Consider the following 13,816-nt stretch of genomic DNA (forward strand, 5'->3'; position numbering starts at 1 on the left):
AAAATGGTGCAAATCTAAATCATTCCATGATACAACATGTTTTTGCTATTACAGAGAAAATAACTGCTGTATTTAATACATGATTATAAATTAGTAATTTTCTATAGAAAGTTAATTGGTTATCTAAAAATTAACTGAAATAATTTATTGAAAGCTAAAACTGCAAAAACGGGCATTGAAAAAACACATGTATGACATGTTAATTTCATCTATTGAACAATTTCATAAATATTTACAATGTTACAACACAGGAATTTCATGAATATGTGATCCATGTTGATATCTTATCCAATAATAATTACTAATGCTTATTTGAAGGATCTTTTTTAATATATTTTAAATTTATTGGTTTGTTGTTTAAATATGAATGTAATTTATGAAATAATGCATTAATTGTTTTTGCACATTATCTTAAAGTTTAAACACCACAGCATTTTTTTAAAGTGGAAAAATATTTTCTGTAATTTTCTATTATCAGAAGTATTATAAAACAAAATTACTTAATTAAAAAACATTTCTTCGCCTAGTGCAATAAAATACATTAAATATATAATATGTGGAATATAATATACATTCCATCTGCTAAAAAACTGTACTTGGATTTTTTAAAGTATAGTTATATATAATTTCAGATGTAAAGTAATATTAATATACTAAACACAGCATGACAAATAGGAATAAATGAATGCATTAGACAAGAATGAAATAAAAATTATAATTATATTATAAAGTCATTTCATTAAAATTCAAACTTACATCATTAAGATAAAACAAAAGAATGTCTTTTTTAATTCATATTTCAAAAGAATATTTTTAAATAAATTACTCTTCAAAGAAGATATAAAATTTTTAGATTTTTCTATTTTCAATATTCTTTGAAAAGCCTTTGTCAGGGAGAAAGTAGAAAACATGAGACAGCATGCAGACAGTTATAAACAAGAATATGTAAAAATATTTTTTCAATTACTAATTATGAAAAAAGAAAACCCTTATAATATGAAAAACTGGATTTGCCCTATGTATGATGGCGGAATATCCTTTCAGTTATATGATATACATATATAATTAAAAAGTGGCAGAAAAAAATTATGATAAATAAGATTTTTCAATGATCATTGAAAGTACACATATAAAGTTAACTAATGTGAAAGCACTTTTCCAGTCAGTGCATAATTAATGTCATCAGGGTCAACTCCAAGGCGTAGTTTCATGTGAATGTCACTGTGGAAATTGTCAACTAATATCACATGTGAAGCAGCTAACTTGGCACAGACAGTAGACAGTTCTGAGGAACTTGGTGGCTTTAAACCTTTAAAAAAATTATAAAATGATAGTATCATTAACACAATAAAGAAAAGAAAATTCTATTATCTTTTCAAATTTAAACTAAGTTGAGCGTCCGAGAAATAAATACAGAGAATCTAAAAAAATTATTACATAACAGGCAAACTAATGCTACTTACAACAGTAAATTACTGCACCATTAATTCATAAGCTAGATAGGAGTGCTAAGTCAATGCCATTTTATTTTTTTAAAAATAAGATACTCTACTTTAAAATTTGATAATTTATAAAATGGTTTGAAGCAAAAATTTGTGTTCAGAAAGATACAGTATGTCTATCAAATCAATATATGGACAACATTTTTTAAAACAATAAATAAAAACCTATGAAAATTAATAGACATTGTATTTCTTCCTTAAAACTTTTTAATTAATCAAAAAATGTTTTTCCCCCTCAACAAAGTTATCAGAACAATCATTCCTAAATTCTTCAAGCATTGCAGATAACTCCTGACATATACATCAAGATAAATAGAATTGTCACATTTCTTCCTATTTTGTTTTCATAAGGGGTGCAATAAGCCTTTTTTCATTTAGAATTTTGCAGATGAAAGTAGTTATCCCATCTTTTCTTAGCACTGCTTTACCCATATGCTAAATACTGGCAAAGTATTGAAGACAAGTTAAAAATAGATGATCTCGCAGGTGGTAAGAAAGAACTACTTTGTAATGGCATATAAATTCTCTATCATGAAAATCATTAAAGTAAGAAAGTCTTTAAACTGTTTTCAAAAACTTACTAAAGATATACTATTAAACAATCTTCAAATAAACTAATTACAATCAAGAGAATAACAAAAAGTAGAAACAAATTGTTATTATTTTATGTGCTTAACTTCAAAATTTATTCATATTATAAAAAAATGGGTATAAATATTTTTACAATATTAGAAACTTTCATGTTAAAAAGTCAAAAATCTTTTATTGAAGGCAAATCTTTTATTCCAAGCAAAGGTGTGTTTATTTATTTATTTTTACTGGCATGTATATATATTTTTTAAGTTGTCAATAACTTTTAGAGCATGTTCGCAGATACTGACATTTCCTAGCTGGTAGATAGAACAAAACTTCAATATAAATTCAGAAGCACTTGTAACTTTCATGAAATTGGCACGTCCAGCTGGACTACCTTTAAATATTCTATATATTGGTCTTAGAATAACATCTACTTTCCATCAAGTACATATCCATACTGAAACACTCCATAGATTATGTGCAGTTCAAAAGTATCTAGATCAAAAATTGTACTGTCATTTTCACACAAAAGTTATCCTTTCACATGTTTAAAAAAATTTTTATTCACATTTAGTCCATTTATACTAATTTCCAAGAAGTAACTTATACAAAAAACCTGATATAACTTCTTTAAAATTCTCAAACAATTCTTGAACAGTAGTATGCCTTAAAAATACTCAATTCTAATATCTTGTGAAGACTATCGATTGATATACACCAATATTTTGCAATAAGATCTGACATTTTTGTGAAATGCCATTCAAAGCTTAATCAAAATATTTTACAATTTTTAAAAATAATGGTTCATTTAAGAAATTTAAGAGACATGATAAACAATTTATGATAGTATGAATTTTAAAAGTATTTTACTGCGAGAACCATGAATTATAAATCATGTTAAGAGATTAAATTATACAATCAACATACCAGGTAAATGTCTGGTTATCAAGGGCAACCAGAAAGACAATAAAGTGGAAATTCAATGTTTTAGATTTTTAAATATTAAAAATTGTTACTAATAGTAGGTTCTGTAATTTATTCCTCCAATATAAATTGTAGTATCCAATAAAAAATTATAATAAAAATAAAATGCCTTTACATTGGTAAAAAAGAGCAAGATTACCTTCAAATTTGCAGACTGTGACAACATGTGCCGATACTTTAAGTAGAGTTGTTTCCTCAGAACCTGTTCTTGTAAACTCATTTAGCATGCCTTCAAGAAACAGTTTGGCTACTTTGGAAGAAGACCTATAAAATCAAATAATTTCTAAAAGATGGAATAGTATAATTTTGAAGACCTAGAAATTTTGAATTAAATGCTAATACATCAGACTATTAGATAAAAAAGAATAATGCAATAAAAAAAACAAAAATAAGATGTAATATTAGAAAGTAAAAACGTAATCATAAAATAATTAAACTTTCGAGTATATACATTCGAAACAAACAAAATTGAAAAAAAATGCTACTAAGAGATTATTGAATAGCTAGTATGTAATCTATACTGAAGTTTTGGTATATTCTATTGTTTTTAACTTTTAATATATATATATTAAAGGAGAAAATTACATTTCTAAGAGTGTATAAAATTGCCTTTTCAATAATATTAACCTAGTTGCTTTGCATTTTTTAAAAACAATTTTGTAATTATATATTTTTAAGCTTGACGAATAAAACTCTTTTACATCTTATAATTTTTATTACTTTTTTTAATAGTTAAAGACAAACTATGCACCATCATTATGTAAATATTTGGATTACATAGAAAAATACAAAAGAGTTTCACCAGCGATGCACAATTGATCAACATTTATAAGTAGATAAAATACAATGAACTCATTAATTATACCAGGGTTGACACTCAAATCTGGAAGGAAAATTCACTGCATTTTCCACATATGTATATGCAATATAAGAGGAAATGCGTATAACAGCACTTATGTGTTAGTTAAAATGGAATAACAATACTCATAGTTTTAATGATTGGAAAAAGCAAGCAACATTTGCTGCTACCCATGAATCTCATGGAAAGATAACTGTCTCTGAAATTAAAATTAGACTAATCTATACAAAAATGTGGGTAGAATAGGGGAGAGTTCCTGAAATTAGAAAATTGTTTAATCTTTGGTATTGTGGCAACAATGCTTTATTTTTGCAATGTTCAGAGATTTTAGATAAGGGGAAAAAATAAAAAATAAGGAACTTAAAATTCCCCATATTTTCCCGGTTCTTAGAGAATTTTTCAAATTTTCCTGTTTTCTAGGTGATTTTTAAATACCTTGTAGTTTCTCAGTTCTTCTGGTGCTTTGGCAACCCTGTATACAAAACAAGTTAACTTCTGTTTTTCAAAATAATTTAAATTAAAAAAATAATAATTTAAGATAATTTTTAAAATTAAAACATATATATAATGTTTTTTTATATTAATACCATTAGTTCAATGGGTTAAGGTTTCCAAAATCAGAACATAAATTAAAGGCAGAATAATACAAAATTCACAAGTTAAATACAGCAAATAAAGATTTATCGTAGAAAATAAAATGAATAATAAGGATCATAAAAGCAAAATTTTAAACTAATAATATTTTATGCACAAAAATCTCATTTCAGTAAGCTTAAAAAAAAAAAAAATGTTTTGTGGCTTAAGACAATGAAGCACACCTAAAGTTATATTCTGGTAAATGATAACAAAATAAAATGACAAATGATGTACATACAAAGAGGGGGAGGGGCAGAGTCTCAAATACTATTTAAAGATGCCTTTCTATACATTACACAAATAAAACAAAAGGTAAATCTATTCGCTGAAACTGAACTTCATCGAATAGACTCATGTGGAACTCCATAAATCACGATCAAATTAAAGTAATTTACATCATACTTTATAAAAGCGATCACAGGAGAAGAAAACATTTGTTGGATGGCTTCATCTACATGCTTCAATCCAATGAGAACTTTGTGCTTTTTGCAAGGAGATGTTTCAGATCTTTCAACTATTTCAGTTGCATGTCTGCAAATGGCTAAAGCTCTTCGAGCATCACCAGACACTGCTGCCACCTGAAATTAATTCATAGAAATATTAAAAATAAAATAATTAGATTAAGATCATATCCATAAAATTCAAAACAGTACTGATGCGCAACCAATCAAGTATAAATCCAAAAAGGAACTGCAGTGAACTGAGTATAGAATAATGTGTGTAGTTCGTCAGCATTGGTGTATCATGATGACTTGTAAATAACTGTAACATTTGCTGTGTTGTGGTGTCTTTTATGTTCATGTTTTGTGCTTGTGTCAAATAAAGCAAGCATTTTAAATGATGTGTCTGGTTGAACTGATTCAAAGTGTTAGAGCAGCTGGTAGCCGCTAAGAATCTTTACATAACAAGAACAATCAAATTGTGCAGTTTCAACAATCAATCAATTCAAAGGCTTTGAAATTGATAGTAATTAAAATTTTATTTTGGTTTTCATGAATTATTTATCAACATAATGTAAAAATATGTAGTTTGAATTTATTTTAATTAAAATACAGAAAAATTTAAAAATAATAACATTTTGTTTATATTTCTAAACTTTTTCAATAGTAAATCAAGTCCACCTTTTCCTTTTCAAATCTTTAATTCACTTGAGGAGCTTATTACTACACAATATATATAAACAAAAAGCAGGAAAATTCTCATTCCTTTAAAAAAAGAAAGTTTTAGCAATTTCTACTATTATATCTTGTTGAAATTCTACATTTTTTTAAATACATTAATTTGATAAGTTGATTCTTATGTGTGGGGAAGGGGCATAAGCTTCAAATTAGCCAACTATAAAATTTAATTATTTTTCAGGGACCGACTTTAACAACAAAGTAGCAAATAAAGAAAAATTAAAAAATTTTTGAAAGTAGCATTATGTATATTTGAAGTAGTAAAACTAAAACATAATTTTCACATTTTTTTAAAAACTTCAAATAGGGTTAAAAAAATAATACAAGTAAAAACAGAAAATATTCCTAAAAATGACATACATGAAAGAAATTTCCAGCTCTTAAACATTGTTGTTGCTTTTGTAATACGCTCAATCATTGGAGCTAATGGTTGTATTTGGTTTCAGTAAAAATAACTTCATGTTTATTATTCAATTAATTTATCTTTAAAGCTGCATTATTTGAAGGAGCTTTTAATAGTTCCATTCATTTTATATATAAACTAGCTAAAAGTTTCAAGTCCCATGACATTATTGGACTATTAAAAACATAAGTGTCTGGTCCATTTATCTTCTAACTTCTACAATCCAATATAATTTCCCTGTCTTATTTTTTCATGCTAGCCATGAATGAGCCAGCTGGATGACAGGAAAAATGGCCGCTAAGATTTTCAATGAATTATTTTTATGTAACTTGGCCTTTATAGCTTCCTTAGTAAAATATTTTTTTTAATTTTTATAGCGCTATGATTCATACTATTATAGAAGCCTTACAGTATTATGTTTAATGTGCAAGAACAATAAAAAGTAAATTTAAAGCAATTTTAAACAGAAACCAATTTTTTATGGAAATATAAACCCTTCTTTAATACCTTCATCTTCATCAATATAAGGAAAATCCCTGCTGAAAAGTGTGTAGCAACAATAAAAATGATTTGAATTTCTTTATCATTGTTAAATAAGTTTAAAATATTTTTTAATTAAAAAAAGGTGTAAAAATTTGAACTATAATTAAACTGACCATAAAAAAAGGCAATAATCCAAATTTTAAGATGAAGCAACATAATAATTTCAGAAGATACAGTGCGAAAACATCACAATTTTGTTTAATCCTTTATGTACCGACTTGGTTTAAATAGCTGTGCAAATTCTAAAATGACCTAGCAGTATAAAACTTGCATGGCCCATTGAGCTGGGATAATAGTAAAAGGATTAATTAATAATTTTAATTAAAGCTTCAAAAAATCCTTCAGGGTGCACATTTTTATTAGTGAAGACATACAGTGGTGGCCAAAATTGTGGACACTTTTTAAAATCATTATTTTTTTAATTTTGAATGCCTATAGAAAATGTAACGTTTCACAAAATGCAAACTCTTGCACATCATTTTTTTTTAAAAAATTAATGCTGATTTCAATGCAAAAAGCAAAATTCAAATATTTGCAATACAAAAAAAGTTGAGTGATAATAATTATCAAGATACATTAGATGTTGATGACTGCAATGAGTTATCAATACTTAGTAGGGTAGCCTTTATTTTTTTTTATTACAGCTTCACACCGATGTTTCATTGAGCTGACGAGAGTTTTAAGCTCCTCTTTCATTATTGCATGATGCCAGGAAACAATTATAGCCTCAATTAATTCTCTTTTATTTGATGAACGCTTCATATATACAAGCGTTCTCAAACGGTACCATAAGTTCTCAATAATATTGAGGTCGGGACTGTTTCCAGGCCTTATAACAATTCAATGCTCTTCATACTTAAACCACTCTCAATATTTGTGCTGTGTGTAAAGGAACTGAATTCTGCTGAAAAATAAATGATGCGTTGTTGGGAAATAGATCACTGATGGAAGGTGTAAGCTTTGGCTCTAAAATAGTGCAATGTATTTTCTTGCATTTGATGTCCCATTGATAACATTTAAGGAGACAAATATCGTCTTCTGATATGCATGACCAAATCATTACACTAACTGAGTTCTTCATAGTTGCCTGAATGCTCTCAGGATGCAGCTCTTCACCTATTCTATGTCTTACCTATTTTTGCCATCACTAATAACAATATGTTTGTTTCATCACTCCGTAGAACTTGTGACAACTGATCATCTGTCCAATTAATGCGTTCCTTTGCTTACTGCAATTTTTTTTTTTTTTTATAAGCTGCTGTAAATTGAGATAAGGATTTCATTCAATTGACTTCTGATGGTCGCCGATAACATTCTTCTATCTTGGAGACAGTTTTTTTTTTCTGTCATCAACAGATATGGTATACCTTTTCCAGCCATTTACTGCTTTGTTTCTTTTATTGAATTTGTCTCTTGATATCGTAAACAAAATTTTCGGACTCCAGATGTAGTTACAGAACCACCCACCTGCCTTGGAATTTCAGAATATAGGAAAGACCACATTCATGTAACACAATAATCTTAGTTCTCTTTCTAGATGGCCAATATATTTTTTTATTTGATGTTACTGCTTCTTCACTAAATATTAGAAATATTTACAAAGATCCCAACTGTATATTAAAAAGTTTAACGAAACTTCTAACTTGAAATTTAATTATATAAAAACAGTCTTCCTTCTACAGAGAAAAGCACAATAATGACTTGTTCCAACTTTAAACATGTCAGCTTCTGCTAGCAGTTAGTAACATTTGATTGGTTCGCAGAACAAGAACAGTGATTTGTCAATAAAGTTAGAAATTATAAACCACTTCATCACTGTGTTTGTAATTCAGATTAAAGTAAGAATCACTTTTTTCGTATTGCAAATATTTCAATTTTGCTATGTGCATTGAAATCAGCATTAAATTCTCTTTAAAATGTTATGCAAGAGTTTGCATTTTATGAAATTTAACATTTTCTATAAGCATATAAAGTAAGAAAACATAACTATTTTCAGAATTATGGCCACCACTGTATATGCTCCAATTTTTTTTTGCGTGCTTTTTAAAAACTTACAATCATAAAGATTCCGTATGCTGCATAGTAGTATAATACAATTCAGGAGATGAAAACATTCTCTTGTTTTAACAAACAGTCGTAAGAGAAATGTCCCCCAAAACTTTCTAAAATTAGTTATTATAATATACAAGCACCAACAACATAAAAATACACACACACACATATATATATATATATTCAATTTTAAATATTTGGCATTTAAACTGACATCTTTAAAATGTATTATTTAACTATACAGCATTCAAGTCTATACACATTTTTTTAAGCACAAAAATCAATACTAGAAGCAACTGAAGGTATCAAAAACCTAACTTATATTTGCTTTTAAATAAAAATTTAATTTAGATTATTTTTGAAAACAATTAAGTTTATTTCATGTGTGAAAGCGTCATTACGCTATGAAAGACTTATCTAAGATTTGAAAGGAAAATATATTTACTTTTCGAGCAACAAATTGTACTGCATCTGGGTCAAACACTTTCAGTCCTTGAATGCGATTCATGATGATCTCTTGTAGTTGCTTGAAATTATAGGGCTGAAATGTTATCCTAGACAAACCCTAAAAAAGTTTTCAAAATCTAAGCATCTAAAAATTGTACATATTGGAAAATTAATAGATAGAATAATGCTATAATTAAAATGCTTTGTAAAATGTTCAAACACATATAAGCTTGTAAAAAAAGTGAAAAGGAAGTTGTATTGTGCAGTTGTTGTTGGAAATAAGTCTCTCGACAGATGTAAAAGCATTTGTAGTTGAGCATTATTTCCCTCATAGGAAGCGGTCATGAAGGTGGACTGAGTTTTAAAAAGGTGGCAGAACAATTCCAAGAGAAGTTTAATAAGACGGTTTAATAATGATCAGGCTATTTCTTCAGGATTTGAGAAGGTTCTGCCGTGCAAAGAACATTCAGATGAATAGACTGTGGTATCGACAGGACGAAACACCAAGCCATATAGCTCAAAAATCTTTAGCCATGCTGCAGGAAAACTTTCCAGAACGAATCATTTCACTTGGTACTGACTTCCCCTACCTGTCCCGTTCCCCCGATCTTACATCACCTAATGCCTATTTGTAGGGAATATTAAAGGAGAGATTCATCTCTTTTTGCAGGAGTCTGCAGCAACCTTTGTTTCAGGATATGCTTGAGAATCTGCGTGAACGATATGAAAACTCTACATAGAGATGGTGTACATTCTAACAGTTACATTATGCATACCATGGTAAATCAACACACTAATAGTGTGTATTTATGTGCGTTAATTTCTTTTGAGGAAAAATAAACTCACAGATGATAATAATGTAATTTTGTTCATCTTTTCATTTCAGTACTGTATATTTTGGCGTATACTGTATACCTATATTGCAATAGATATTTATAATTAAAAAATTTCAAAATATACACAAAGGCAAATGATAAAAAGGATTAACATGACATTAACCATACCCGAAATCACTAAACAATTTTTTACAATTACGATGCTACAAGCAGCAGGAAATGTACTCCAAAGGCATGAAGCCCCCACTGCTTCTTCCTTTGGCATTCCACTTATTGATGCTCATAAATTTAACTGACATGGATTACAAGGCCTTTCACATTACAGTATTCACAGAACTTGTAGAGTTTACTATTGAAGATAATATTAAATTAGATAATCTTACATTTATTTTGGTTGCCAATATATCTTTTTCTCAGTTAATACATAATTTTAGAAATAAATTTCTAAGTAATTCTATTAACACTTTTTGCAATTTTTTTTATTAACAAGTTTGTTACTGTTAATTGTTTAAAAAAAATACAGAAATTTGCATAAAATGCTCAATTTGTAATACTTATACATTAATAAAAATGCATTCAAACATACCAATCTGCTTGTGACACGATTCATCATTAATCGTTCTGGAAGATCCATAGTATTGGCTATTGCAAGAACAATTAATTTTGAATTTTTTCTGGAAGGCCAGTCAAAAATATTATACATGACAGTCTGTTTTCTGGTCCATAAGCGATCCAATTCATCCACCAATAGTACTACAGCATCTTTCTTTGGTCCTTCTCCAGTGAAACGTTTCTCTAAGAGATTGCATGCCTGCTGGGAGGCTATAGTTTTGCCTGTAAGAGACTGAATATTTTCAAATTATTCACTTGACTGAATTAGAATAACTGATACGCATTAAATAACAACTACACTATTTTCTTTTGGTACAACATATTATAAGTGCAGTTATAATGCATGGGCAATCTACAAGAAAGTGAACTTTATAAGTACAGCTTTCACTATATAGTTTTTGGCTTAAACCTGCAAAAGCATTCAAGTTAAAGTTAACACTATATCTCCAAATACTTTATGGATGGCTGATAAATGATTACATGTACTTGACAATGGATTATTATTATTTTTTACAATAAAAAAAATTTGTGAATAATATATACTTATAATAAAGCTTAATGTGTGTGTGTGTGTGTTGGCGCTCTACAGGCCAGACCGTTTGATTTACAGCTTCCAAATTTGGTACATGTATACCTTGGAGGTCAAGAATGTGCACCTGCGGTCCCTTTTTTTTTGAATTTTTAATTAGAATTTTAATTATTATTTAAAAAATAACTTTCTCGCCAAAAAAATCTTCATTTTCCCCATTGCGAAATGAGTAAGGCTTCATGTTTTTTTCCACGCTTATGAGGCTAGGCTTAACATTTTTCAACTGATTATTTCAAATGATTCTGTTTATTTTCTTAATGTTTGATGCATTTAAAATTAAACGTTGTTAATTAATAGATCTTTCAGATTCATTCTGAAGTACTTTTGAAATAAAATAAAACAGAATAAAGGAAATTAAAAATTTCTAATCTGCATAGCGTTACCCCAACTGGCGTAGAAAAATTCACGCTTGCGCATTGTATTCTGATTGTTTACATCTATTTTCAACGGAAGTAGACTTGATTTAAATTATTTATAGATTAGTTGTATGCTTTTGTAATTAAATTGTATTTATGTTAGTTTAAATTCATCGTTTTTTAAGTAATTTTTTTTTTTTTACCTGTTTTCGACCGATTGTTTTAAACGATTCTGTTTATTTTCTTAGTGTTTTGATACATTCAAAACTAAACATTGTTAATTAATAGACCTGCTCATGATGAATCTGAAAAAAATTTGTTGACAAATTCTTGAGATATTACAAAAGTTAAGAAAGATATCCTTTAGTGCCCATAAGGTTTAAATGCTCAGTGACTCTGTTTTCAGTAATCATATAACAAAAAAAAAAAAAAAAAAGCTTTGTTTCAGTAAAAAAATATTATTATATTAATTGCAGATTTATCATTTCCACTTTAATTAATTTAAAGCATAAATTCTACGGGAGCTAACAGAAAATTAGAGAGATACAGATTACGTTATGACTGAAGGCCTTTACAATATTATAAGTGAATTGAAATTTGAAGTTTAAAAATATTTTAATGAAGAAGCTATTAAAGTAGGAATTGCATAAAATATTTAATTATTAAAATTTTAATGAGCATTAAGATTTGCGAACCGACTGGTCGCCAAAGGTGGTTAGTAACTAATAAATGCATTTCACAAGCATACCAAAATAATATGTCACAGCATAAATATAAAAGTGGTATAATTAAATTTACTTAATAATATAGTGACAAATTGAAAATAAGAGAAACAGCAAAAATATTATTTTTGTTCTTTTCTTTAATAAGTCATAAAAAAATAATTGCTCTAAACAAAAATTTATACTTTATCAATGAAAATACATTTTTTTAAATATATTACTATAAATAATGGTAGATAAAAGATACTAATTTATGTATAACTCAAGTAACAAATAACTATTGGTTTCCCTATTACACTTAAAATAATAATAATAGGGGGAAAAGAAAAAAAAAACCTTGTTTAAAGCAACCAGTCCTGCTTTAAGTGAATTTTAAAAATTTTAAAGCTTTTTATTGCAAACCAGGAAGTCTGAAACTTATTCCCTCAACTTTTAAACAGTCTTTTTCAAGAAATTTTTTTTGTTTTTAATTCTTTAAGCTGATATTCTTCTTCCTGTTGACTTGATTTCAATGATGACTTTTTTGAACTGGCACACAATTTTATGTTTTCCTTTTTTGGCACAACTAACAAGTGCTTGCTTCCCCATATTATTTAAGCTTATTACTTTCTTAAAAAGCACTATACAACAAATGATTTCACAGAACTTCTTTAACCCATTTAACAAAGTCAAGATTGACCTTTTTATTCATTCAAACCTTTTTAAATACATATTTTAAGCAGCTCAGTGTTTTAAAAAAATTCTCTAATCGACTTTCTATAGTTCACATATTCTCAAATAACAAATGAACCATTCAATAAACTCGCATATGAGCAACTAACCACCTCCACGATGTTCCCATAGATTGTATATTGCTGAAAACCAAAATGAAATGATTCTGGGTAATCCGTGCAAAGTTCCCAATTTGATGAAAGTCTTTAAACGCAGAATGATCTTGAATTTTCAGGAGTGCCAACAGTAGAAAGATTGAGTGTTGCTATTCCTGTCAAAGAAATCTATTCTATTCTCTAATATAGTTTCAGCAGTCTCATTAGCTGCACTTTGGGAATCCGAGGGAAAAAGAACAACTTCCACTCAAAATGAAGTTAGACTGAGGGATACAGAAATAAAAAGGGAGGTATGTTTTGAGATTGGCATTCTTTAGATAGGAAAAGGAAAAAGAAATTTAAAATTCGCTGTACGTTCCCCATTTTAATGGAAGTTTTCAAATACCTTATATTTTCCTATTTTTAGATGATTTTTTAAATTCCCTGAATTTTTATGAGACCCTGTGTATGCCCTGGATGTGTTTCTGCCATCTGCGTTCATACCTTTGTGTTAATTAATGTCTTTTTTTTATTTAGGCCTGTTAAATATTTTACCATACACTCACTACTGTAAACCAGTACTTTTATGGAATTTTATACAGAATATTTCCTATAAGAATATGACTGTTTAACTTACGGAGAGCTAACAAATGGATTCGTCAAAATTTCAAACTTGAGTTTGTTTGTTTTCTCTGGTGATTACAATATTTTCTCC

At 28.0% G+C, this 13,816-nt stretch overlaps 1 protein-coding gene across 1 annotated transcript in view; it reads right to left on the bottom strand.

Annotated features, from left to right (window-relative positions):
* Positions 1-862: 862 nt before the first annotated feature.
* Positions 863-13,816, bottom strand: part of LOC129969608 (origin recognition complex subunit 1-like) — a 38,179-nt gene continuing 25,225 nt past the window's right edge. The window contains exons 10-14 of the mRNA XM_056084253.1: positions 10,603-10,860; positions 9,179-9,298; positions 4,960-5,135; positions 3,202-3,326; positions 863-1,309 (exon numbers count right to left, since the gene is read on the bottom strand). Of these exons, the coding sequence (XP_055940228.1) occupies positions 1,140-1,309; positions 3,202-3,326; positions 4,960-5,135; positions 9,179-9,298; positions 10,603-10,860 (849 nt within the window). The 3' untranslated portion in view covers positions 863-1,139. The remainder of the gene's footprint in view (positions 1,310-3,201; positions 3,327-4,959; positions 5,136-9,178; positions 9,299-10,602; positions 10,861-13,816) is intronic.

Source organism: Argiope bruennichi, chromosome 5, assembly GCF_947563725.1.
Source record: "Argiope bruennichi chromosome 5, qqArgBrue1.1, whole genome shotgun sequence".
NCBI classification, from domain to species: domain Eukaryota; kingdom Metazoa; phylum Arthropoda; class Arachnida; order Araneae; family Araneidae; genus Argiope; species Argiope bruennichi.